This window comes from Giraffa tippelskirchi, chromosome 9 (assembly GCF_054371585.1).
Source record: "Giraffa tippelskirchi isolate mGirTip1 chromosome 9, T2T-mGirTip1v1.2.pri, whole genome shotgun sequence".
NCBI classification, from domain to species: Eukaryota; Metazoa; Chordata; class Mammalia; order Artiodactyla; family Giraffidae; genus Giraffa; species Giraffa tippelskirchi.
Genome location: NC_137283.1, coordinates 17,123,650 through 17,147,537, shown reverse-complemented (window position 1 = coordinate 17,147,537; position 23,888 = coordinate 17,123,650). Strand labels below are relative to the sequence as shown.

The following is a 23,888-nucleotide window of genomic DNA, read 5'->3' as shown; positions in this document are numbered from 1 at the left end:
AGCAGGGCCTGGGTTCAAACCTCCCTTTTGGCTCAGACGCTGAGCCCCTGGCATCGCCTCCTGGCATGTACACCCTCAGCCCCAAGGGGACTCCACCTCCTAGCCTCATCAGGAAAAAAAAAAAAAAAATCAGAAAACCCGAAATCATTCATTCTTTAGGGATGCTTTCCCCAAGTGTGTTATCTAGAACTAAGTCCTCGGAAAATGCAGGGGGCAGCTTTTACACTTAAATTTGTTTGAAAAATGTATTATATTTCTCTCAGAGATTTTCAATAGACATTAGAATGTTAAAGGCTCTGACAAATCCTGCAGTAAAGAAAGCTACTTAGGCCAATAGCCTCCAATCCTATTTGATCCCCTCCCCCCCTTTTTTTTTCATGCAACACCTATAAGTCTCATGAAATTCAGGTTCCAAAGTACTTTTCATGTTTTCAGAGGTATCACCTCACTGGCACCTGGCCATGAGCCCAAGGGTCCTGAGGGTGACGTGGTGGAGGGGACCACACCTGCATAGGAGGCAGGGCAGAAGCAGCCTCCATTCTATCCTTGCCTCTCCTCCTAGTTGGCCTCAACTTTATCAGCCACGAAATGATCTCTAAAGTCCATTTTAGCTCTTTTTACCTGCTTTTGTTTTTTCAAGTATCTTAGTATGAAAATTTCAAACACAGAGGAATGTTGAAAATGTCTGCTGTGAACAACTATCTACCCACCATCTAGGCTCTAGAATTCACATTTTACTGCTTCACCTTCAACACATTCCTATTCAAAAGGTGCACAGCCAGTCACATTCATGCTGTGGTTCCAGCCCACTGCTCTCTGCTCGAGGGCCCTGCACATTCTCAAGTGGACTCAGAGCCTAGGCTCCTCCTGCTGAAAGGGTTAAAGCAAGTACCCCTTATACCCCCTCGAAGGGCCTGCCCCTAAGACATCTCTCACATTGTTGGGCCAACCATTTCAGACTTGGAGTCTTGGGTTACGCAGACTTTTGACCATCTTGGCATTTGCTGTGACCTAACTTGACCCTGACTCCAATTTTTCAAGCTCATTCTCCTTCTCTAAGGGCCAGACTATGACGGGAGTTGTTCCTTCTGTGACCCCACCTGAAAAGTAGCAGTCAGGACAGCGCGCTAGGAGTATGATGAGAATGGGCCAGAGAAGGGGGTGGCATTCCACTCTCATACACTACATCTGGCTCACGAGGTATTCTTGTTTAAGACACAGGTTGTGATTCAATAGTGGAGACCAGGAATGACCACAAACCCATTTGTGGTTCTGCAGGTAGCTCCCACAACCCCATCTGAAGAAAGATATGCCTTAAGCTTCCTTCAAGATGACAGTCTAGACTCCCATAATGTCCAGAGTTAGATGGTGGATGTGGCTACATCATACATGAGGTTTGTGTATGGGTCTTAGAGCATCTTCCAACAGAACTCTGATAAATGAGACAACATGTGAACCAAGAGATTGGGATCAGGTCCCCCTGCTGCCCAACTCCCCCACCTGCCACAGCCCAGATGCGCCTGTGTCCCAATCAGACAGATTATGCAGATTCAAGGGAAGCCCAGCAAGGGAACTGAAGTCTGCAAGCCTCCAGATATGGTCACTGTTCTCAGGAGAAAGAAAGAGGGCAAAGCAACAAATGGAAAAATATGTTTATTAAGTGCCCCTTTTATAGAGAAACTACTGAAGCAGGCATCTCATTGTCGAGTACATCATTCACCAACTGGCACAGACAGGAGACAGCACAGAAATTCACCAAGTAAAACAAAATCGAGGAATTCACATTTTGCACTTAGGGGCATTTTGCTGCAATTAAACACAAAAGGTTACGCATTTTGAAACCAGGATCTTCCTAAAAGGCAGCCTCCAACAGTCACATCCTGTAGAGCCATCCCCCAAGAAGACCAAACAGTGTGGCAGATTTTTTTTCAGCACATAAAGAAATAAGGCTCAGAGTCTTCAAGTGTTCGCATTTCACTTTTCAACGCGAGAAAAATGAAACATTCCAGAAGAAAATCTTCATGCTCCAACTTATTGGCACCTCCAGGTACCAATAGGTGCATTAGGTTTGTAAATACTCCTGAAACTGCAGGCAAAGATGGCTGGAGGACCTCAGGCATTGCGTCTTGGAGGAAGACAGAGACAACCCAGTCTGAGGCAGAATTCTGGACACCTAATTGTCTTCTTCCAGGCTTGGGTTGGGGAAACAACAATCAATTGTGAAAATATCCTCCAGGAATATTGGGAGGGGAGAGGTGTGTAGCCAGTGGTGCTGCTGATATCAAACGTCACTGATTGGCTATAAATCAGATTCCTGTGCCATAATAAGAACCAAGATTCCAGAGCTTTCACAGCAAGAGAATGAGGAAAGTGTCCCAGCTGGTTCTGATGCCCAAGAACCTTGCAATTCCAGGGTTCTCGGCAAGGTTATGCCTGTGGTCAGAAAAATCACCTGAGTTGCTGTCTCCTTGATCCCCAGTGGCCTCTGGTGGCTGCTAGGATGGCAACTTCAGCAGACTGGGGCATTTCTGGCTAGTGAGCAAAGAGGCTCAAATGCTAACAGGCTCCACCATTGCTGCATTTGCACCCAGGCTGCCCTGGTGTCCTTGAGGTGGGCATGGAGACCCCGGATTGGCATCCAGTTAGCTCCCCAAACAGCCAGGACTAGGTGGTGTTGACACTAGGCACCTGTCACAGCAACACTGCACTGCCTCTGGGTTCAAAGTTGACACTGTCCTCTGTATCCAGTTAGTACTGAAGATACTGTCCTAAAAGGTGGGGCTCTGGACACTGGCATTTCAGCACACACTTCTCTTCTCCCTGAACATCAAGATCCTTCTAGCTCATTCTACTGTGTGTGAGTGTGTTTGTGTGTGTATGTGTGTATACAATGCAGTGTAGAGTGAGAAAGGGAAAGTAGAGAGAGGAGAGCTGGGGCTTTAGGACGCGCTCTTGTATCACAGTGAGTCCAAAAATACTTGCGCAAAAAAAACAAGAGTGCCAGTGTGCCAATGAGCTGGCCAGTCCCATTCTTTAATCCTCTGATCTACAACATCCTATATTGAATAGCAAAAGGTGTCTCCTGGACATGGTCACATGTGCTTCAAGGCTGAGAAGACATTTCACAACATGTTTACCAGGTATTATCACTGCTGGTACTTTTGGTCAAACTGGAAACACCATCTCGTAGGAAAACTAAGAAAACTATGGATTTTTCTGAAATGATGAGTCACACAGAAACAAAAGCTCTGAGAAGTAACAGATTCTAAGAAATTCATCCTTCAGACTGGTTGCCTCTGAATTCAGTTGGTAAATATTTTTTAAGTATTAACGCAGTAGTTTTTAGCATATTCTCAAAATGTACACATCCCTAATTCCAGAAAATCTTCACTACCCCTAAAAAAGCCTGTAACTTAGCAGTCACTCCCCACCCACCCCAGTTCCTGGCCCCTGGTAACCACTGTTCTATAATTTGTCTCCACAGATTTGCCTATTCTTGACATTTCATATAAATGGAATCATGCAGTATGTGACTTTCCTCAAGGTTTCTTTCACTTAATATGTTTTCCAGGTTCATCCATGTTGAAGCATATGTTAGTACTTCATTTTACTTTATAGTTGAATAATGTGCCATTCATTGTATAGGTATATCACATTTATTTACCCATTGATCTGCTGATAGACATTTGGGTTATTTCCATTTTTGCCTCTTATAAATCACAGTGCTAGAAACATTTACATGCAAGTTTTCATGTATATGTATGCTTTCATTTCTCTTGAGTAAAAACCAGGAGTAGCATTTCTGGCTCATACGGTAATTCTATGTTTAACTTTTTGAGGAACTGCCAAAGTATTTTCCAAAGTGGCTGCACCATGTTACCTTCTCACAAGTGATAGAGGAGAGTCCCAGTTTCGCTCCCACCTGTCATTGCCTGTCTCTCTGATCAGAGCCATCTTAGTGGGTGTGCACTGCTATTTCACGGCGGCTTTGATTTGCATTTCCTTCATGAATAGGGATACTGAGAGTCTTGTCATGTGCTTATGAGCCACTTATATCTTTTCTTTGTAGAAGATACAAAAATATGGTTTACTCATTTGTTTATCAAATATGTTGCTCGTTTTTTAAACTGGGTTATTTGGCATTTTACTGATAAAAAGTAAGAGTTCTTAATACATTCTAGATATGAGTAGATGGCTTCCAAGTATCTTCTTCCATTCTGAGTTGTTTTGTCACTTTCTTGATAGTGCCCTCTGAAGCATACAAGTTTTGTGCCCCCTTGATGAGGTCCAATTTATCTATTCTTCCTTAGGCTTATGTTTTGGGTGTCGTATCTAAGAACCCATGACCTAGTCCAAGGCCACAAAGATTCATCCCTGCTTACTTCTAAGATATAGTTTTAGCTCTTATATTTAGGTTGATGCACTTTCAGCTAATTTTGTATGTAGTGTGAGGTAGGGATCCAACTGCATTCTTTTGCATGTGGATATCCAGCTGTCCTGGCACCATTTTCCAAAAAGACTACCTTTCCTACTGAATTCTCTTGCCACACTTGTCAAAAATCTATTGGCCATAAACACAAGGCCATTCCATTCCACTGGTTTATATGCCTCTTCTTTTGTCTATACCACACTCTTTTGATTATTGTAGCCTTCTAATAAGTTTTGAACTGGAAGTGTGAATGCACCAACTTTGTCCCTTTGTCCTTCTTTTTAAAGGTTTATCTGGCTATTCTGGGTCCTGGCATTTCCATGCAAACTTCAGGATCAGCTTATCAATTTGCACAAAAAAGCTAGCTAGGGTTTTGAGAGGGATTACACTGAATCTGTATATAAACTTGAAGAGTATTGTTACCTTAACAATATTTAAGTCTCTGATCCATAAACACAGGATGTCAATCCATTTATTTAAGCCTTCAATGTCTTTCAACTACACTTTCTAGTTTTCAGGATATGTCTTGCACTTCCTTCATTAAATTTATTTGTATTCTCTCTGATACTATTATAAACAGAATTATTTCTGAATTTTATTTTCACATTGTTCATTGCCAGGGTAAAGAGATACAATTGATTTTTGTATTGACTTTGTATTCCACAACCCTGAATTCCTGTATTAGTTCTACTGGGTTTGTGTATGTGCATGTGTGCGTGAATTCCTTAGAATTTTCTATATACAAAATTGCATCATCTGTAAGGAATTTTACTTCTTTTCCAATTTGGATGTCTTTTAGTTCCTTTTTCTTTCCCAAATGCTTCTTAAGTATTAGCATATCAAACATTTTTAGCTCAAGTTTTACTTGGCTGCATGTGCCAGACAGTCTCCTAAGAGAATCCCCTGTTCTAGGGCCACCTTCAGACAAGTTGGTGCTTAAGGATGCTAGCACCAGTCCACTCAAAGGCAAAAGCACTTTGAGGTCAGGAGGTTATTAGCACCACCACCAGCAAGGTCCTATTCCTCACCCCAAGCTCAGAACACTAGGCTTCTGTACCCATCTGGTCACCAATCTTATACTTACTACCCTTCTCAAGATCCCAGAATACAGTAAGTCCTCTACACACAAACCTTCTAGTTGCAAACTTTCAAAGAAGCATGGCAGCCCCTGTATTATAGGTGTACTTTTCAAGGTACTCTAAGACTGAAAATGTTTTACTTTCTGCGTTTGTTTTATGTATGTATTACTTGTGTGAAAAGTATTATAAACCTATTACAGTACAGTACTATATAGCTGATTGTGTAAGTTGGGTACCTAGTCTAACTTTGTTGGACTTACTAACAGATTAGACTTACAAACGTGCTCTCAGAACAGAACTCATTCTTATGTAGGGGACTTACTGTTAAAGGAAGGCAGCAGTGGGGTCAGGGCAGGAGAAGTACCTGTGGGAGCCTCCGGAAGATCCGAGGCTTGGCTTGATGGTTGAGTCACCCTACCATCTTTCCCCATGGGGGTTGCTTCCCCACCCAACTCCAGCTGCCCAAGGTACAGAGGGGTACAAACTGAAAGGTACCTTATATACACATGTGCACAGCCACCAAGAACCAGACTGTCGCTGTTGCACAGTCCAAGCCAAGGAGGGCGGTCCTGGCCCCATCAGTCACACCATGGATGGCCGCGAGCATCTCCTCTGGCTGGAGCTGTGCTGGCTCAGGACAAAGGTGGACGAGTTGCTCTTTTTGCTGATGCTTGTCTCCCCAGGCTGGCTGCCTTTCAGGCGGCGGAATGAGCAGCAGAGGAAGCGCTGCACAAGTTCTTGGAAGAGGTGGCCTGTGAAGAGCATGTAGATCCAGGGGTTGCAGCAGCTGTTGAGGCTGGCCAGGAGCATGGCGATGATGAAAGCTGAGGCTGGAGGTGGAGAGGGGAAGAAAGGAGAACAAGGCATCACTATCGGGGCATGAAGCATCACCTCCTGAGAACAGGGACCAGGTGCTGTGTCACAAGATGGAGGAGCACAGAGACCAAACCTGCCTTCCTTCCACATCTGTGCTCTGAGCACATACTCAGCCTGGCCCCGACACCTTTCCCTGCTCAGCCCAGCCCTGGAACGTTCCTTGTCCTTTCTCCCATCCAAAGCTTACCTACCACATGCTTCCATCCGCATGGCCACCTGTTCATTCCTTACTGACCTCGCAAGTATCAACTGCCTCCCACTCAAGAGTATCCAAGCACACAGAGGTAGAAGCTGCCAGACCTAGCTTGTATCCTAGCCCTGGCAGCCACAAACACTTTAACTCCCCAAGAAACTGCTGTTTTCTCATCTCTAAATGAGGATAACAAGAGTCCCAAATCTCACAGGAACACAGCAAGGGTGGAAGAGCACCTGATACTACAAGTGGCCAATGCAGGGCAGTTGCGATCATGACCACATGCCAGGGGGCCACCTGGGCTCATCTAAGTCCATGCTGTTCTGCATAAGTGACGCAGCAGGGGAGGAGAAGGCTCCAGACTTATTCCAGCTGACTTACGAAGATGCTCTTATCCCAGGAGTATCTGATCTTGCATGCAGACCTCAAAGGTAAGGTCTTTTGCTTTGCTCACACACAGCCAGGTCACTCCAGCTGGAAAGAGGGCTGTAAAATCACTCTCCCTGCTTTCTGCTCGCCTACATTCTAGCTCCAAGTCCCAGGGCCACACCACTCTCCTGGTGGCGGTCTTCTACACTGAAATCCTCACTGTATCGACTGTCACCTTTCAAAACATAGCCACCCGGTAGGTTGCTGCAATCGGGCACTGACTGAAAAGGTGACTGAGAGAGGTGCTGCCCCAGTGGAGTCCGGCAGGCTGGCAGTGGATGCTGCAGTGGCTGCTCGGGGTCCCGTGTTAGGACCCAGGCACTCAGCCCAGAGCTGCCAGAGAATAGCAAGCAAGCACACAGTAGAGTTTCTCTGGAGACTCTGCCTTCAGACAGAGGGTTAACACCCTATCCCAGGCAGCCCAGATCCAGTGCCTGCTTCATGCCGGGGCCCCCAGGCCGGCCCCTGTGTCTGCATTCCAGCTGCTCTGAAGGGTCAGCCCAGCTCCCAAGTTCCTGTGACTCTGGCCCCAGCTATGCTAGAGCAGAGTGATGAGGAAGTCAGTGTGGACAAAAGGAAGGCGTGGAAATCAGAATCTACAGACTCATCCAAGAGAGGTATGGTCAGCAGCCAGCACCTCCTGAGGGGTCAGGCCCATGGGGAGCCCCTTACAGAGGACCCAGACGCGAACCCATGGGGTGTGAATCCCCTTCCTACCTATTCGTTCTCTGAGCCACATCTACTGTCTGAACCTTAACAGCCTTATCTTGAAATGGAGGTGACACCCACTAGGACTTGCAGAAAATTGGAAAAAAAAAATTGTGTGAAAGGGCATTGTGAACAGCAAAGTGTTTATTCAAGTTATTATATTATTATTTACAGATATGAAATGTGATCAACTGCAGAATTTTTTATTGCTGCTACTGCTAAATCGCTTCAGTCGTGTCCGACTCTGTGCGACCCCATAGATGGCAGCCCACCAGGCTCCCCCGTCCCTGGGATTCTCCAGGCAAGAACACTGGAGTGGGTTGCCATTTCCTTCTCCAACGTATGAAAGTGAAAAGGGAAACTGAAGTCGCTCAGTCGTTTCCGACTCTTAGCGACCCCATGGTCTGCAGCCTACCAGGCTCCTCCGTCCATGGGATTTTCCAGGCAAGAGTACTGGAGTGGGGTGCCGTTGCCTTTTTATTGCTCCTGAGTTCAATTCAAGAAACTGTTCTTTGCCCTTTTCTCCATGACTTTAAAAAAAAAAAAAAACTCACAACCCAGAGGCCTGAGATTGGAGTACATGACCCCAAAGGAATTCCGGCTGGTCTGCTGTGGAAAACTTTCCCCTGCCATAAGAAACCCAACAGGGAAGGGGCTGCAGCCATGGGTGAGAAAGGGATCTCAGGGTCTCCACCAGGCGGGCTGGCTCTCAGCCATGTCTTCTATCCCCCTCAGCAAAAGGAACACCTGTCCCTCAAGGTCCAAGCCCTGAGGGCTTGCAAACCACTTTCTTTGGTGGTGGAGAGAAGGGGGGCTGAGTGGGAGGCATGAACCAGGGATCAGCCCTCATACCTGCCTGGCCTGAGCTCAGGGCATTTCTCAGGAAAGGGAGGGAGCGGGGGAGGAAGAGATCAGATGTCCATGCATCCTTCCCTGCTGTGTCTACTCAGTACCAGCCACCTAATCAACCCTGGGGACCTGCCCTCAAGGGATTTACAAATCCAGGTGAGAAAGAGAGAAGCAAGATAGGCCTCCTAGTCAGTGGGGAGTGGAAGCACTGGTGGACGGGCGATGAGCCCAAGGTAGGGCACTAGGGGTAATCTTCAAGTGGGGGCTCCTACATGCCAGAGGACTGAGCAGAAAGGGCCTTGTGCCAACAGCAAACATCCCCTGCTGGGCATTTACCACCCCCAGAAGACAGAGACCACGCTGAACTTCCATCCAGAACCATGATTCATGGAGGAGGTGGGTGGCCAAGGGCCATGCGAGGACAGGGTGTCCCAGTGGTCCACCCACCCACCAGCCTGGCTTTACTCAAGCCTCACGAAGTCCCCTGTGCGGATTTCCCGGTACTGCCCCCGCCTGTCACCATCACTGCCACCCTGGGCCCAAATTAGCCTGGAACAGCTGATGGGCAACTGGCCAGGGCCTCTCCTCTCTGGCTGCGCTGTCCCTGAGGTAACGAACACATGTCACTTACAATTCAAAGAACTATGGCTCAGTTGAATCTGATCAAGCTCATCAACCTTCCTAAGAGGCTCTCACTCCAGAAACCACTCACTCAGTTCAAGGTCTCCTCTCCCCACCCCTACCTCATCCCATGTCTCCCAAATCAGGCATCTCTCATAAAGACTAAATCCCTTATCCCTACAGGAGCTATAGGAGAATTTGTGAGTTGTGGTGTACAGAGGCTTTTTTAAAAAATGATTTCTGGATGTACACGTACAGAAAGATTGAATACTAGTAGGTATTCCAGGGCTCTGTCTTTGAAAAGACCACCATTTTACAACATTGGAATTGTAAAAGTCACAGGTGTATGATCTCACTATGTATAAGGTCAGGAAAAAGAGCTAAACTTGTGGGCTACAGAGCTTTAAATAGTCTTCTGTGATGCCACTGCTCAAATCTGGGGACATGTGGGGCCTACCAGGAAGGACCTGAGGAATAACCATGTTCTAGAAGCAGAAGAAGTGAGGTTTCCTGCAAACGGAGAGCCCTTCCTTACCCTTTGGAGAATGACAGGACCCTGCCACCAACTTGGGCCACACATGCATAGGCAAGCCACACGTTTGGGGAACAGAGATAATACATTAAAGCCTCATTACTCAATGTGCAGTCAAGGGCCCTGCAGGGGCATCACCTAGGAGTTTGTTAAAAATGCAGTCTCACGGGCCCCACCCAGATGTGCTGAATCAAAATCTGCATTTTAACAAGTTCCCCCACATGATTCTGTGTACACAGTGAAGTCTGAGAAGTATTCCAATGATCTCATCAGGCAATGTGCGTATGTTTCTTTGCATAGCCAGCTCCTACTCAACCTTCAAAATCCTTTTCAAATGTTGATTCCTCTCTGATCCTGATTTTTTTCCAGGGAGCTAGAATCAATGAATCCTGGGGGCACTCACAGTACTTCTGACAAATGAATACAGCATCATCCCTTCCTATTGTAATTATTTCTGCTTATAATCTGTGGTTGAGGACTGTGTGACATCTGTGGCTCTGTCCTTGGCCACTAGCAGAGGCTGGAAAATGCGAAATGTCCGATAAGGGAACTAAGTCGAAGTGAAGCATGAAATTAGCAGACAGGAAGTCCTGATAAACAAGTCACAGCCACCACTATGTTGGAAAAGCAAAAAGACAATTTCTCAGCTTGATGATGGGAGATGGGCCCCTAACAAGAAGACTGAATGCAAATATAATTTCCTCTGGGAAAAGTGAGTTCACACTCAACTATTAAGGTCAGGTGGGGATAAAGAGAAAGAAACAGGATGAGTAAGTGTGACCATTACAGTGTGAGGCGTGGGCCGTGTAGGGCAGAGCTCCCTGGTACTGGAGCATCTGGAAAGGGTGGGAGGTGCCAGCGTCCCGGCAGAGCACGGAGGGAGGTTCTGGCAGAGGCTGCCCCTCAGTGGCCTGGATCACAGGAAGACCACCTGGTTACACCACTCTGCCACCCAGTCATCCGAAACGGTCCCCTTGGGCTTCCAAAACTCAGAGCTAGAATCTCTTCACCTTGCGTCATACTGCTCCCTCTGGGGAAAACCTTAATTTCCCTTGACCTCTTAACACTCTTGTTTCCAGCATTACTGGACTTGCCACCACTCAATGAAAACTGCAGTCCCTCTGTGAAAATGCACTCCTGAGCTCAACAATCCCCACTCCCTCAGTTGTATGGATGGACTCCATGACCTGACACATCTTGAAATTTTCCTCTTTGTAAAGCACTGACAGCACACTTACTATATACCAGGCTCTATGCCACCAGTACTTTCTACCCTCCCCACAACCTAAAGCCTAATCTTAACCCCAGCAAACAGCCCCAGGCAGGTTTAGTCAACCATTCAGGGTGACTGCTGCTCATTTTACAGATGGGGAAACACTTACAACCAGGCCTCCTGTGCATTTCAACCTTCCCCCTGGCAAAACACCCTGGCAGATATTTGATTACCCCCAGTGGTGGGGGGCTCACTTCCTCACTGAGTAGCCAATTCTATGGCCAGAGGTCTGTGAGTTAGCGAGCTGAATGATGACTTCAGCTTCCACGGATTGGCTGCCGTGTTGGGAGACTGCTGGAAGCAGTAGTGATTCTATCCAGAAATGGGATGAGTTTGCTTTCTAAAGGACAGAAAGGCTGAAAGAAAGCCCCTCAGTCTTTCCTTACAAAGCAAATGAACCGCCGGCATTCCAGTGCATTGAGATTACCTTTCAACCAAAAGGTGTAAGTCATTCACCACCACAGACCACCCCTCCTGCTGTTTGCAAATGAGCTACTGGAGCTGTCTGTGATGCAGGCTGAAGGCGCAAAGCATCGGCCACAAGCCAGCGCCCCAGGTGCTCTGCTCCCTTGGATCCCTCCTCACAGCATCCCACCCTACCTTCTCCTCCCGCTCTCCCCAGCCACCCTCAGTTCTGAGCCTTCGGTCCTGCAGTCTGGAGAGCGCGCATTCCCCGCCTACCAAAATCACCCGGGCTCCCGAGACAAATGGGAAAGTTTGCGTCCCGTTCGCTCCCTTCCCTTCTTGCCCCCACCCCTCAGCAGAAGCACTGTCTGGATTCCTGGGCACCGACAGCGCCGCCTCCGTAGTACTCACCTCTCCACCTCGCGGCTGGGGAGAGGGCGAGGGGCGCAACTCGCCTCCTCCACTCGGCAAGGGATTCCCAGACTAGTCTCCCCCTCCGGACGGTGCCCCGCCCCACATCTTCTCAGGCTTGGTTGGAAGAATCCAAGCGCCCATCTCCCGCTGCTCTGATCCAAACTAGGTCTCCCGGGTTCACGATGACTTGAACTTAAAGTGGAAGTTCAAGGTAAAGTGAACTTAACGTGGCAGGAGCTTGGGCCTGGGTCGGAAAGTCACCTCCCCGCATCGCTCATCAGGTGGAAAAGTCAAGTCATAGGAAGCTCGATTTCCTGGTCCATAATAGTGAATCAAATACCCCATATGTGACCTAAAGACTGTGGTAGGGATTTTACGTGCATTTTCTCATTTCATTCCCCTACCGTTGAAGAGGGGGCTTCCCTGGTGGCTCAGTGACAAAGAATCCACCTGCTAATGCAGAAGACTCCAGTTGGATCCCTGAGTTGGGAAGATCCCCTAGAAAAGGAAATGGCAACCCACTCCAGTATTCTTACCTGGGAAATCCCTTGGGCAGAGGAGCCCGGCGGGCTACAATGCATGGGGTCACAAAAGAGTCGGACACTGGTTAGCAACTAAACAACTGCAGGGGAAACTGGTTTATCATCTTTGCTATTTTACGGAAAGGGAAGTCAAGGCTCAGGGAAGTTATGCCCCAAATCACTTGGCCAGCAGATTATGGGGACAAGGCTCAGAACAATCCACGAAGCCCCCCAAACCCTGGACAGGGACAGCAGGACCAGGGCCCCGCCCCGCCGCGCTCCCTCCTCCCGGTGTTTTCGCCCGCGCTACCTTCCTTGGGCGCATCGGCGTCCCAGACACTCCACATCTGCACGAAAAAGAATGGCGTCCAGCACACGATGAAGGCCAGCACGACGACGAAGGTCATCTTGACCGTGCGGATCTTGGCCTTAGAGATGAGCTTGACGTTGCTGACGCGGGCCAGAGCTGCGCGCCCCGCGCAGTCTGCCGCCGCGCCCTCAGCCCCCGCGGCAGCCTCGGCCGCCGCTGCCGCCGTCTTGAGCCGTAAGTTCTGCCAGATCTTGAAGCTGATGAGGCCGTAGCAGGCGGCAAGCACGATGACAGGCACAATGTAGACGGCCAGCGTGATCCACGTGATGTAGGCCTTGGGCCCCCAGGGCTGGATGAAAACGGCCCAGCAGTCGAAGACTCCGTCGGCCACCTCGCGCAGAGAGAAGATGTGTACCTGCGGCACGCTGGCCAGCAGGCAGCCGAGCCATGTGGCGAGGACCGCCAGGCGGTCGGTGCGGCGGCGCAGCGAGCGCAGCGGCTGGCAGATGGCCAGGCAGCGGTCGAGCGACATGAGCAGCAGCAGGTAGGTGGACGCGAACATGCCCACCACCTGCAGGTACTTGACGAGGCGGCACAGCAGGTCGGGCCCGTAGAAGCGGAACGTGATGTCCCACAGAAGCTGCGGCAGCACCTGGAACACCGCCACCACCAGGTCGGCTATGCTCAGGTGCTTCATGAAGAAGAAGAGGCGCGAGTGCTTGTGGCGCGTGGTGCGCAGCGCCAGCAGCACGCACGTGTTGCCGCTCAGCGCCAGGAACAGGATGAGACACAGCACGGCCACCTCCACCCGCGCCAGGGCCTCGTTGCGCTGTGGCGGCCCGGCGGTGCGATTGCCCTCGGTTCCCGGCGGCGCCGCGCTCCCGTTGACCGCCTCGGCGCTCCAGTTGGCCGCAAACGCACCCTCCATGACCGCGGCCGCCGCGGTGCGCCCCGGCCTTCGAGCCCTTTAAGACGCGGCGCGCGGGGCGGGGCCCGACGCGCAGTCCCGGCGTGCCTGGGGCGGGGTGGGGGCTCCTGGGTTCCACTCCCTGAGACTCCGCGGACTGATCTGCTGGGTCGGACTCTGAAACAAACTCCGAGGGCCATGAAAAGACCGTGCGTTTCTCTCCCGACGCATGTATGCCTCAGCTGTCCCCTTCCCAGGAACCTCAAATCATCTAGGACTAGGGCCACCACCGCCTGCCCTGGGGTTGTTGAGCGGCCGTTCTAGAAATTCCCGTTTGAGATAGTTCTGAGACACTGGAAATGAGCGGGAATCTACCGGACCGGCAGTTCCTTGAGATAGTCGCTTCCACTGAAGGAGAGGGAGGAACGTAATCAGTTTCCTCCCGGACTGGGACTTCTAAGCCAGCCACCTCCCCTAGGGATGCCCCAACTAGTTACTCCCCAGAACCCACAGGACAGCCACCTCTCCTAGTAAACCCCACTCCAGATTCTCCCTCTGGAGACACTCCTGCCCCCAAACAGCCACTTGCCTGAGAAACCCTGCTCAAGACCATCCCCCTCCAAACCCCTGTTTCTAAAATGCTTAGCCATCCACCCCTGAACTTCCACAACAACTGCTTCTTTGCCTCCATCCTGGAGGCACTCCTGACTCAGTATATACAGAACGCCCAACCTCTGTTCTCAGTATCCCTAACACCTCTTGGGGGAGATCCTCCCCAGCCCAGCATCCTCGAAGGTTCGCGAACTCAACAGGCGTCTTGGCCCCCAACAGCCAAGGGATCTCCGTCGAGATCCTGAGCAGGTACTTTACAATCTCTCAGAGTACCGGCGGCCCCTCCAGAAACTAGGATCTCAAAGCACTCCAACACCTTCTCTGGGGTCCCAGTGGCTCCACCAGCGCCAACCATCCTGTCCACTCATGCGCTGGATCCAGCTACCTGCACCGAGTCGTAGGGCTAAACTAAAGTTGGTTGCCTAGGGAAGTTGCACCGCCACGGACGGTTCCAAAGACGCGTGCGCTCCCGGCGCAGGTTGAAGTGGCTGCTGCCGGTAACCAGTCTGATAGGATGCTGAGGGCTCAGACGCTGTAACCTGGGGTGGAATCACCTCGCCTGCAGCCCTGACTGGTCGCTGGGTAGGGACTAGAGGCGAACAAGGACCCCTGTCGAGGCTATGCGCGCGGACGGCGTTAGGATGCGGCGCTGCCTGCCGGTGGCCAGCTTTTCTGCAGCGTGTGGCGTGGGCTGTACCACCACGTAGGTCCGCTAGGAGGCGCGGGAGGCAGGTCTTGCGGGTCCCCGCAAAGCGGTGTAATCTTGCCCAGCGTTGCCCCAACGGGGTAACAAACAGGCTTGTTTCACAGTGACTTAAAGCAGCAAGAGGGAAGAAGCTCGTAAATAATATGCTTGGTTTCTTCCTTTCTTGGTTTAGAAGCTCCTAACTCTCAGGCAAATGGGAGGCTTGCATAGCAGTGTTTCCCTGTTGACTTGACAGTAATGAAGTTACAAAAAGCATTTAACCGATATTTCCCAATCATCAGGTCAATTTCAGGGCTTCTTCCCCTCCTACTGTTCCAGGGTGCTTGATGTAGCGGATTTAGCAGTGGATTCATGCTTTGGAATACTTTTGTTCCTATCTCCATTCATGAGGAATGAGATACTTTCTGTTCCAATCAGCACTGGGAGAGGTCTTTCTTCACTTAGTTTTAGGGGAAGATCTCAAGGCCAAAAACAAACAAACAAAATCTGTCATTTTAAAATGACTCTGCTTGTCTACGGCCCAAAGCCATTTCTGCCTCTTTGCTATGCTTCAATGTTAAAATCCTAAAAGATGTCAAAGTATTATGAAATTTAAAGATGGTTTCTCTGATTCCTAGCTCTTTTTCTATTCTAAAATCATTTTTAAAAATAATTTAAATTGGCCAAGAAAAAAAATGGCAGACAGAAAAAAAGAGGATTCAAAAGTGGACATGGCTCTCTAAGTATCATTAAATGCATCTCTTCCTGACATTTCACTTACCCCTTTTTAAATTATGTGGCTAGAATAGCGTTAGTCAAGGATGTGGGCTAACAGCTACAGCCGTGTGCCAAGACATACTAGGGGTGGACCATTGCTGCTGCTAGATTCTGGGCTTTACCACCTAACGACCTGTGTGGCCAAGTCACGGAGCCTCTGAGACTCAGTTTCTCTGGGGGCTTCCCTTGTGGAGCTCTGAGGAAGTAAGACTTCACTCACGTGAGGAGTGCTCTGCAAACAGTTAAGTATATCTGACGCTGTTTTCTCACACTGACAATCCTCACCCCAGGACAATCCTATGAAAAACATGTTTTCATCCAATCAACCTCAATCTTACTTATCTTCCTGGATTGAACTCATTTATCTTTTCAATTAAGACCAACAGAGTGTGTGTGTGTGTGTGTGTGTGAGAGAGAGAGAGAGAGAGACAGAGACAGAGACAGAGAGAGACAGAGAGAGACAGAGAGAGACTGTAACAGGCAAGGACCTCTGAGTTAGGCCCTCTGAACCCTAACTGGTGTGATGAGAATCTGAGATCTTTACCTCTTCAGGGAAGCCCTCCTTGACCACCTCAGCCCACTGAGAATTCCCCATTTTCTGAAGCTCTGGTGGTGCTTGACTGCAGATTTCACCTATAATATAAATGCGTCGAGTCTCCCCAGGGCAGTGTTAAGTGCCTAGAATACATCTCGCAGGTCACGGTCCTTGATATAATCACCATTATGTTTCCTGTCATGCACACCTATCAATAGCGATGTGTTGAGAGAATGACACTGAATTACCCAAAAACACCCGTCCGCACATTAACCACTAGGTTCAGTCTTTTGCTTCCCGGAATAATCTTTCTGAGGGAATCTGGCTAAAAGAGGACGCTTTGTGAGAAAGCATACTATTCTGGTATGTTCGCTATTTTTCCTGAGAGGGAGCGATGGCAGAGATAAAGCATGATGCTTCCAATTCCACAAACATGTCCACTGACCATGGCTGTGAAAACACAACCTCCTATTAAGGAACTACTGTCAACACACACATTCTCCACTTGCAGACACCACTGGCCTAGGTTAAGGCATGACCAGAGAGAAAAAGCCTTCTAAGGGGGAAACAGAGCTTGGAATAAAAGCAGATTGTTCTTTTCTTTTTTTTTTTTTTTTTAAAGCAGGCTATTCTTAGGCAGAAGAAAAGGTTTATTGAGAATCAGGAGCTTTGGAATGTGTGACTTTTTGAAGAGGTAGGGCCTAGAGGAGGGAAGTCATTTAAATGTGGGGGTTATCTTCACAGCAAGTGAATGAATGAACTAATGGGGTTCTCATGATGACTACTGAGGAGGAAACTGAGGTTCAGAGAGGAGGAGGTGCTTGCCCAAGGCCCCATAGCTGGTGAAAGAAGGCCAGCGTGGCTGGAGTGAAGCATGAGGCGGATCAAGAGAGGTGGCAGGCACTAGACCCCCAGCCTGGTCGACTGGGTGTTTTACCTGAGGGACAGATGTGACCAGTGACAGGGCAAGAGGCTGGCTAGGAGGTCAGGTACGAAACTGCAAGGGGCTGAGAGAGGTGGCTTGAGATAGTCCCCTGGGAGCACTGGAGAGTCTGCCTAGATTCATTCAGGGCACACAAAGAAAGCAAATCTCTTCTCCCATCTGCCCTCCACCCCCGACTCCCTCCCCTCCACCCACCACCACCTCAGTTTCTATCAGGCCCTCTCTGGTGGGAAGAAAGAGCCCTAAGGGAAATTCCAGTGACCTGACAGCTCCAAAACAAAACTTGCCCTAAACCTCCACCAATTACAACAAACCACTCATTTTCATTTTTCATTAAAAGAAAAAAAAAAAGGACATTTCTTCCCAAAGGGGGCCCCTACTGAAGTTCACCTCTCCTGCTGGGATGCTGAATGCACTATGGCAGAGCAGACCCTGTGCTCTTTCCTGCACAAACATTCACTCAGTAAACATCTTCTAAGCACCTACTGTGTGGCTGGCAGGGTGACCGAGGATCACAGCACCGAGTCTGGAGTTAAACTCCACTAACTGGTGCTCCTGAGATGGGCAAAAGTCAACACAAGCAGAAGGACCGGGATCTCAACTGCTCTAGGAATGCAGAGTCCTCTATGACCAAGGGCAAGTCCCCATTCCTCCAGGGCCTTGGTTTCTTCTCCTAAAAATTAGGGCATTGGACAATCCCTGAGATCCCTCACAGTTCTCACTATCATTCTCTAAGTCTAGTGAGCAAAACACACACAACGGCGCAGAGAGCACACAGAATGAAGCATCCTCAGTGCCACCGAGGCCTGGGGCACTCAGTAGGTACTCGGTAAACACTAGCAGAAGGACCGAGCCTCAGAAGTCACAGTGCAGCCCTCTGCCACATTCTGCTCCACGAGGCAGTCACGAAGTCCACCCAGGTGCAGGAGGATGAGAAAAAGAGTCTGTCTTTTGCAGGGAACAGTGAGATGCTGGAGGCACGTGTGACTAAAAGGACTGTTGTACCTTTGGAGAAAAAATACACAATCCCACTGTGTCAGTGAGTTGCTCAGAAAGCTTCAATGAAAGAAGAGCTGGAATGATGCTACATGGAGAGTACCCAAGAAACAGGAGCGAGGAAGTGGCCACTGCCTACAAGGATGCCCAGCTGTCCAGGGACTACAGGTCAGGAACCAGTGGCCCGGTCCAGAGGAACGAGCTGGAATTTGTCCTCTAAAACCCAAGCCACAGGGCTCAAGGTTCATTTCACTATCCCCCAATCTGAGTGAACCAGGGGCCTACGACAGGAAAGCCATATTAGTGAGAGTTTCCCCACATGCTCCCCCACATCCAGTACACCCCAATATTATTGCCCAAGGTTCCAGATTACGAGCCAAAGGTGTTGGTCCTAAATAAACCACACACCCTAAACAAGACGGACTAAGCACATGGCTCAGAAATGAGAACAGAAACATCTGCAGGTGGCAGAGCCAGTAGAGACACATGCAGCTTCTGGAACCAGAGGCTCAGACGTCCTTCAGGCCAGCAAAACAGTCCCTGGCAAGCCAGGTGCTTCCAACCCACTCTGGGGGCCTGCACAACCCAGCCCTGGGCCAAACTGTCGCTGGGGTCTGTCTTCTCTTAACAGACCTCCCTCAGCTTCATCAGAGAAGACCAGGCCACAGCAATTTCAGCCAAAAGTAGCCACAAATATCACTGCTCCCAGAAGTGGTCTTGCTGTTGTTATTGTTGTTTTTTTTTTTACCTCATGGAGCATTTCTCTCTAATGGGGGGGGGCAATGAGGCACAGAGTGACAGAGAAACAACAGAGAGGACACGCAAGGGCCTGCTGAGCCCCTACAAGCCAGTGTCTACTTGTCCCACAGTCTTGAGGGCCAGCACAGCATGGAGAGGCCACAAGGAATTGCAACGAAGATACAAAGGAACCATAAATGTGTTAAACGATGGGCCAGACAGGACTCCAGAAATCATGTCTTGCCATCTCGTTGCTTCTTAGAGAGTAAAAGTGTGGTTCAGACTGGGGTTGGGGCTGACCCCCACTTCTGCTGCTCTCCTGAAGGGCCAGGCCCCTCTGGCTGCAGCTCTGATCTGTATGCAGCTTGATGGCTCCAGGCAGTGAGCCCTCCAAGCCCTACACCTGGCCCCCCTGCTCCAGGAGAGCTGCTTCTGGATTGCCTGGAGCTGGGGGAAGGGGCCCTGAGAGTCCAGTTCCAGCCCCAGGGCAGGGCCAGGCACCTACTTTGCAAGGTTGAGTGCAAAGTGACAGTGTGGAGCCCCTTGTTCAAATTTGATTAAGAAAGTGACATCAGAGTGTTAAATCAGGAGTGGGGCCTGAATTAATGCAGAGACTGCATGGCCCATGAATCCAGCTCACCCATCACCCTTCATAACATCCATTCCATCTCAAAGACTATCTGACTTATTCCTTAAGTATCTCTTGATGCTATCTCCCCCGTCCCCCAACTCCATGCCACTGCTCCAAGCCACGTTGCTGGTCACACACACTTCCTGGACGCTGCAACCCTGCCGTCCCCTCCCACCTGCTCTCCATTTAGCAGTCAGTTAGCTTTTAAAATGACACTTGTGATGATGTCATCCTCTACTTCAAATAGTTCAATGTCTTCCCCTTGCTCTGGGAGTAAGGACCAAATACTTTAAGGTAGCCTAGCGCCCCAAGTGGTCCAGCCCCTGCTGCCCACACCAGTCGTGGAGTCCTGCTCCACCCTCTTTCTGGTCCTCTGAGCTTCAGCCACTTCTCCATTCCCCTGGCCAAGCAAGCACATACTCATGTCTCATCTCCCAGCAAACCCACCACATCCTCCTAACTCCATCAGGACCTCTCATCTGCAGACCTCTCCTCCTCAGCACCTTCCATGAGTATGATTTCACATCCATTTGTGTGGGTTTCTGGGTAATGATGGGTCTCGTTGTGGTCACCACAATGTCCCCGTGCCTAGTACCTTGTAGCATGCACAAGTCATGGGATGAATGAGTTGCCACTGAACCAGTGGCTGCCACAAAAACAAGAGATCCTAGGGCTGACAATGTGCCCGCATGGTCATGAGGGGGAACAGGGATGTCTCTTCAACTGTGACAAGAGGACTAGGTTACCTTCCTTGAATGGATGGTATAAGGATGAAACTGTGTTGTATGTAAGTCAAATCATGCTGTATACCTTACACAGTTCTGTGTGTCAATTGTATCTTAATAAGAAAAAAAAAAAAAGAATGAGACTGTGGAGCCCCATACCAAGGTCACAGGCACAAGGCCTCGTCACAGAAACAAGATCATCTCCGGAACTGATTAAGCCCCATTGTAACTGTTGCCAAAAGCCCCCTGATCCTTACCAGCCAGCTTCCTGACCCCCAATTAGGCAAAAATGACCACCTTGGTACTCACCCTATAGCACCCTAACAAATCACCTAATGCCACCCTTCCAGCAGGAATTTTATCTTGAGGATACAGAAATTGGCTACTAGCCCCTAAAATCATCACTCTCCCTTGAATCAGCAGGCTGTTCTAACAGTATCGACTCTCCCCGGCCTGTCAGAAGGTCAGCCTGCTGCGCTTGCAGCAAGCACATTATCTCTGCTCTTTGTTCTCAGTAAAACTCACTCCTTTCTGCAATACTCTGGATATGGAGATTCTTTTCCAACCTGTGCTCAGACTGCCACAACAATGACTATGTATAAAAAAGCACCTGGAACAAGAGCGATGCCCCACAGAGTCTAGTTAATGTTTGCGGATGGACACTGTGAGGCCTGAGGTAGGTGGGCATCAAGGGAGCCCTCCAGTCTTTCCTATCCCCAAATATCTGGGATTCTAGGAAGAAATGTTTAGGTTCCTTTCTTTCTACGATAGATTAGAAATTGTATGCATTTCCTCTTCTAGAGGGACATGCACTTAAAGGGGGACTTCTGTTGCTACTTCAGGTTGCATAATACCCATCCCTGGCCAGGCACAGGCATGGGAGGAAGTGATTCAAATCCAGCGGAGATGAGTTCCACACCAAGGTCACATTCTTCTACGCTGGTTCAACATTAGGAGAGAATGTTTCACCTAAATTACATTTTAGCCTAAGTTAGATCTAGCCTAAACCCTCAGTCTAATCTACATTAACTAACTTTCATAATGAGGAGAAGCAGGGTAGACACCCACCCTACCCACAGGCATTGTCCATTTGTTTTGCTCCTGAAAAAGCTTCCTGAAGTTCAGACTCAATGAGAAGATGATTAAGTGGCCTGGTCAGTTCAAACAGAAAGGGAGCTTCCCTCCCTGCCAGGCCACCCACCAGAGATGGGAGGAGCGACAGGGGTCCAATCTATTTTCTCCTCCAGCCCGACCTTTGATTTGTCTTCCTAGGTAGGCTTTGTGGCTCCCAGGGGTCCTGACAGGCCTGGAGGCATCTGGGCCTTGGGAGGCCCCCACCAATAGCCGCCCAGGGCGTCTAGAGAGTGGACGGCCACCACTAAGATTCAGATGAGGCTCCAAAGGAAGCCGAACCTCAAAGCAAAGCCTGGTCCCCCAGAGACCTAATTCCTCCGATGGATCTGGGCAAAGTAAATGGAAAACCTTCTGGAAAACACTCACCATTCTAGACACCATTAAGAACATTCGTAATTCATGAGGAGAAGTCAAAATGCCAACATTAACAGGAGTTTGAAAGAAGCTGATTGCCTCATGGATGACTTGAAGGGGTTTAAGCCTTTACTGGAGAAGTAGCTGCAGATACGGTGAAAATCTCAAGAAAACCACAATTAGAAGTGAAGCCTGAAGATGCGACTGATTGAACTGCTCCAATCTCATGACAAAATCAGAAGAGAGGACAAGCTGTGTCTTATGAATGAGTAAATAAAGTGGCTTCTTGACATGGAATCTATTCCTGATGAAAATGCTGTGAAGTTTGTTGAAATGGCAACAAATGATTTAGAATAAATTTATTTAGTTAATAAAATGGTAGCAGGGTTTGAAAGCATTGTCTCCAAACCCTTCAGAAAGGAATTCTACTGCAGGTAAAATGCTATCAAACAGTATTGCATGCTACAGAGCCATCATTCATGGAAATAAGAGTTCATTAATACAGCAAACTTCACTGTCTTATTTTAAAAATTTTCACAGCCACCCCATTCTTCAGCAACCACCACACTGATCAGTCAGGCAGCTGTCAACATCAAAGCAAGATCCTCCACCAGCAGGAAAAAAAAAAAAAAGATAACTTGCTCAAGGCTGAGATGATGGTTAGCATTTTTTAGCAACAATTTTTAATTAAGGTATGTACAGTTGACTCTTAAACAACATGGGTTTGAACCGCAGGAGTCAACCTATACATGGATTTTCGAGTACTCAGGGATTGGGCATCCCTAATCTAACCCCAGTCAATCCATCCTAAAGGAGATCGATCCTGGGTGTTCATTGGAAGGACTGATGTTGAAGCTGAAACTCCAATACTTTGGCCACCTCATGCGAAGAGTTGACTCACTGGAAAAGACCCTAAAGCTGGGTAGGATTGGGGGCAGGAGGAGAAGGGGACGACAGAGGATGAGATGGTTGGATGGCATCACTGACTCGATGGACATGGGTTTGGGTAGACTCCGGGAGTTGGTGGTGGACAGAGAGGCCTGGCGTGCTGCAATTCATGGGGTCGCAAAGAGTCGGACACGACTGAGCGACTGAACTGAACTGAATCTAACCCCTGCACAGTTCAAGGCATTAAAACATAACTTTTACATGCACTAGGAAACCATGAAATTCAGGACTCACTTTGCAATATTTGCTTTATTGTAGTGGTCTGGAATGAAACCCACATGCCTGCACAGGGTTTGTATGGACACATATTTCAGTTTTCTTGGGCATATACCTAGGAGTGAAACTGCTGGGGCATACAATAACTTTACGCTGAATCTTCTGAGTTTTACATTCCCGCTGATAAGAGCATGAGGGTTCCAATTTCTTCACATCCATGCGAACACGTTACTATTTCTCTTTTCAGATTCTAGCCATCTTACTGGATGTGAAGTGGCATCTTGTGGTTTCCATGTGCATTTCCCTGATGTCTAATGCTACTGAGGCATCCTGTCATGTGTTTGTTGGTCATTTTTATAACTTCTCTGGAGAAATGTCTACTCACGCTCTGCCTATTTTTAAAATTGGGTTGTCTTTTTATTACTCGATTTTAAGAGTCTGTTATATATTCTGGATTAAAATCCCTTATCAGGTATAAGATTTGTAAACATTTTCTCCCATTCTATGGGCTTTTTACTTTCTTTCTGAAGCAGCAAAATGCTCAATTTTTATGAAGTCCAATATATCTATTTTTTTATTTTCTCACTTGTGCTTTCACTATTATATCTAAGAAACTACTGACAAATTCAAGGTCACAAAGATCACACAATGGTTACACAGGTACACCTGTGTTTTCTTCTAAAACTTTTATAGTGTTAGCTATTGCATGCATTTTGATGTAATGTTTTGTATAAGGTACATGTATTTTGTACATGCAATTTTCTGTATAAGGTATGAGTTTAAATACATTTCTTGCAAGTGGATATAAAGTTTTCCCAGGACCGTTTCTTGAAAAAACGATTTTTTTTCTATTAAATGGACTTGGAACTCTTGCAGAAAATCAACTGAGAATAATTACAAGGGTTTATTTCTGGTCTCTCAGTTCATTTATTTATATGTCTATCCTCACACCAGTACCATAATGTCCTCTAATTACTGGAGATTTGTGGAAGTTTTGAAATTGAGAAGTGTGAGTTCTCCAACTTTGCTCTTTTTCAAGATCAGTTTA

At 48.4% G+C, this 23,888-nt stretch overlaps 1 protein-coding gene across 2 annotated transcripts in view; it reads right to left on the bottom strand.

Annotated features, from left to right (window-relative positions):
- OXTR (oxytocin receptor) overlaps window positions 1-13,582 on the bottom strand; it is a 54,300-nt gene extending 40,718 nt beyond the window's left edge. The window contains exons 1-2 of one of the 2 annotated variants that reach the window (XR_014064788.1): window positions 12,640-13,582; window positions 6,004-6,338 (exon numbers count right to left, since the gene is read on the bottom strand). Coding sequence is in view for 1 of the 2 variants with exons in the window: in XM_081528163.1 (XP_081384289.1) it covers window positions 6,091-6,338; window positions 12,640-13,567 (1,176 nt within the window). In the remaining variant the exon portion in view is untranslated. Of the gene's footprint in view, window positions 1-3,637; window positions 6,339-12,639 lie in introns of those variants that run through there. The other variant, XM_081528163.1, reaches the window with a different exon arrangement.
- Window positions 13,583-23,888: the final 10,306 nt, after the last annotated feature.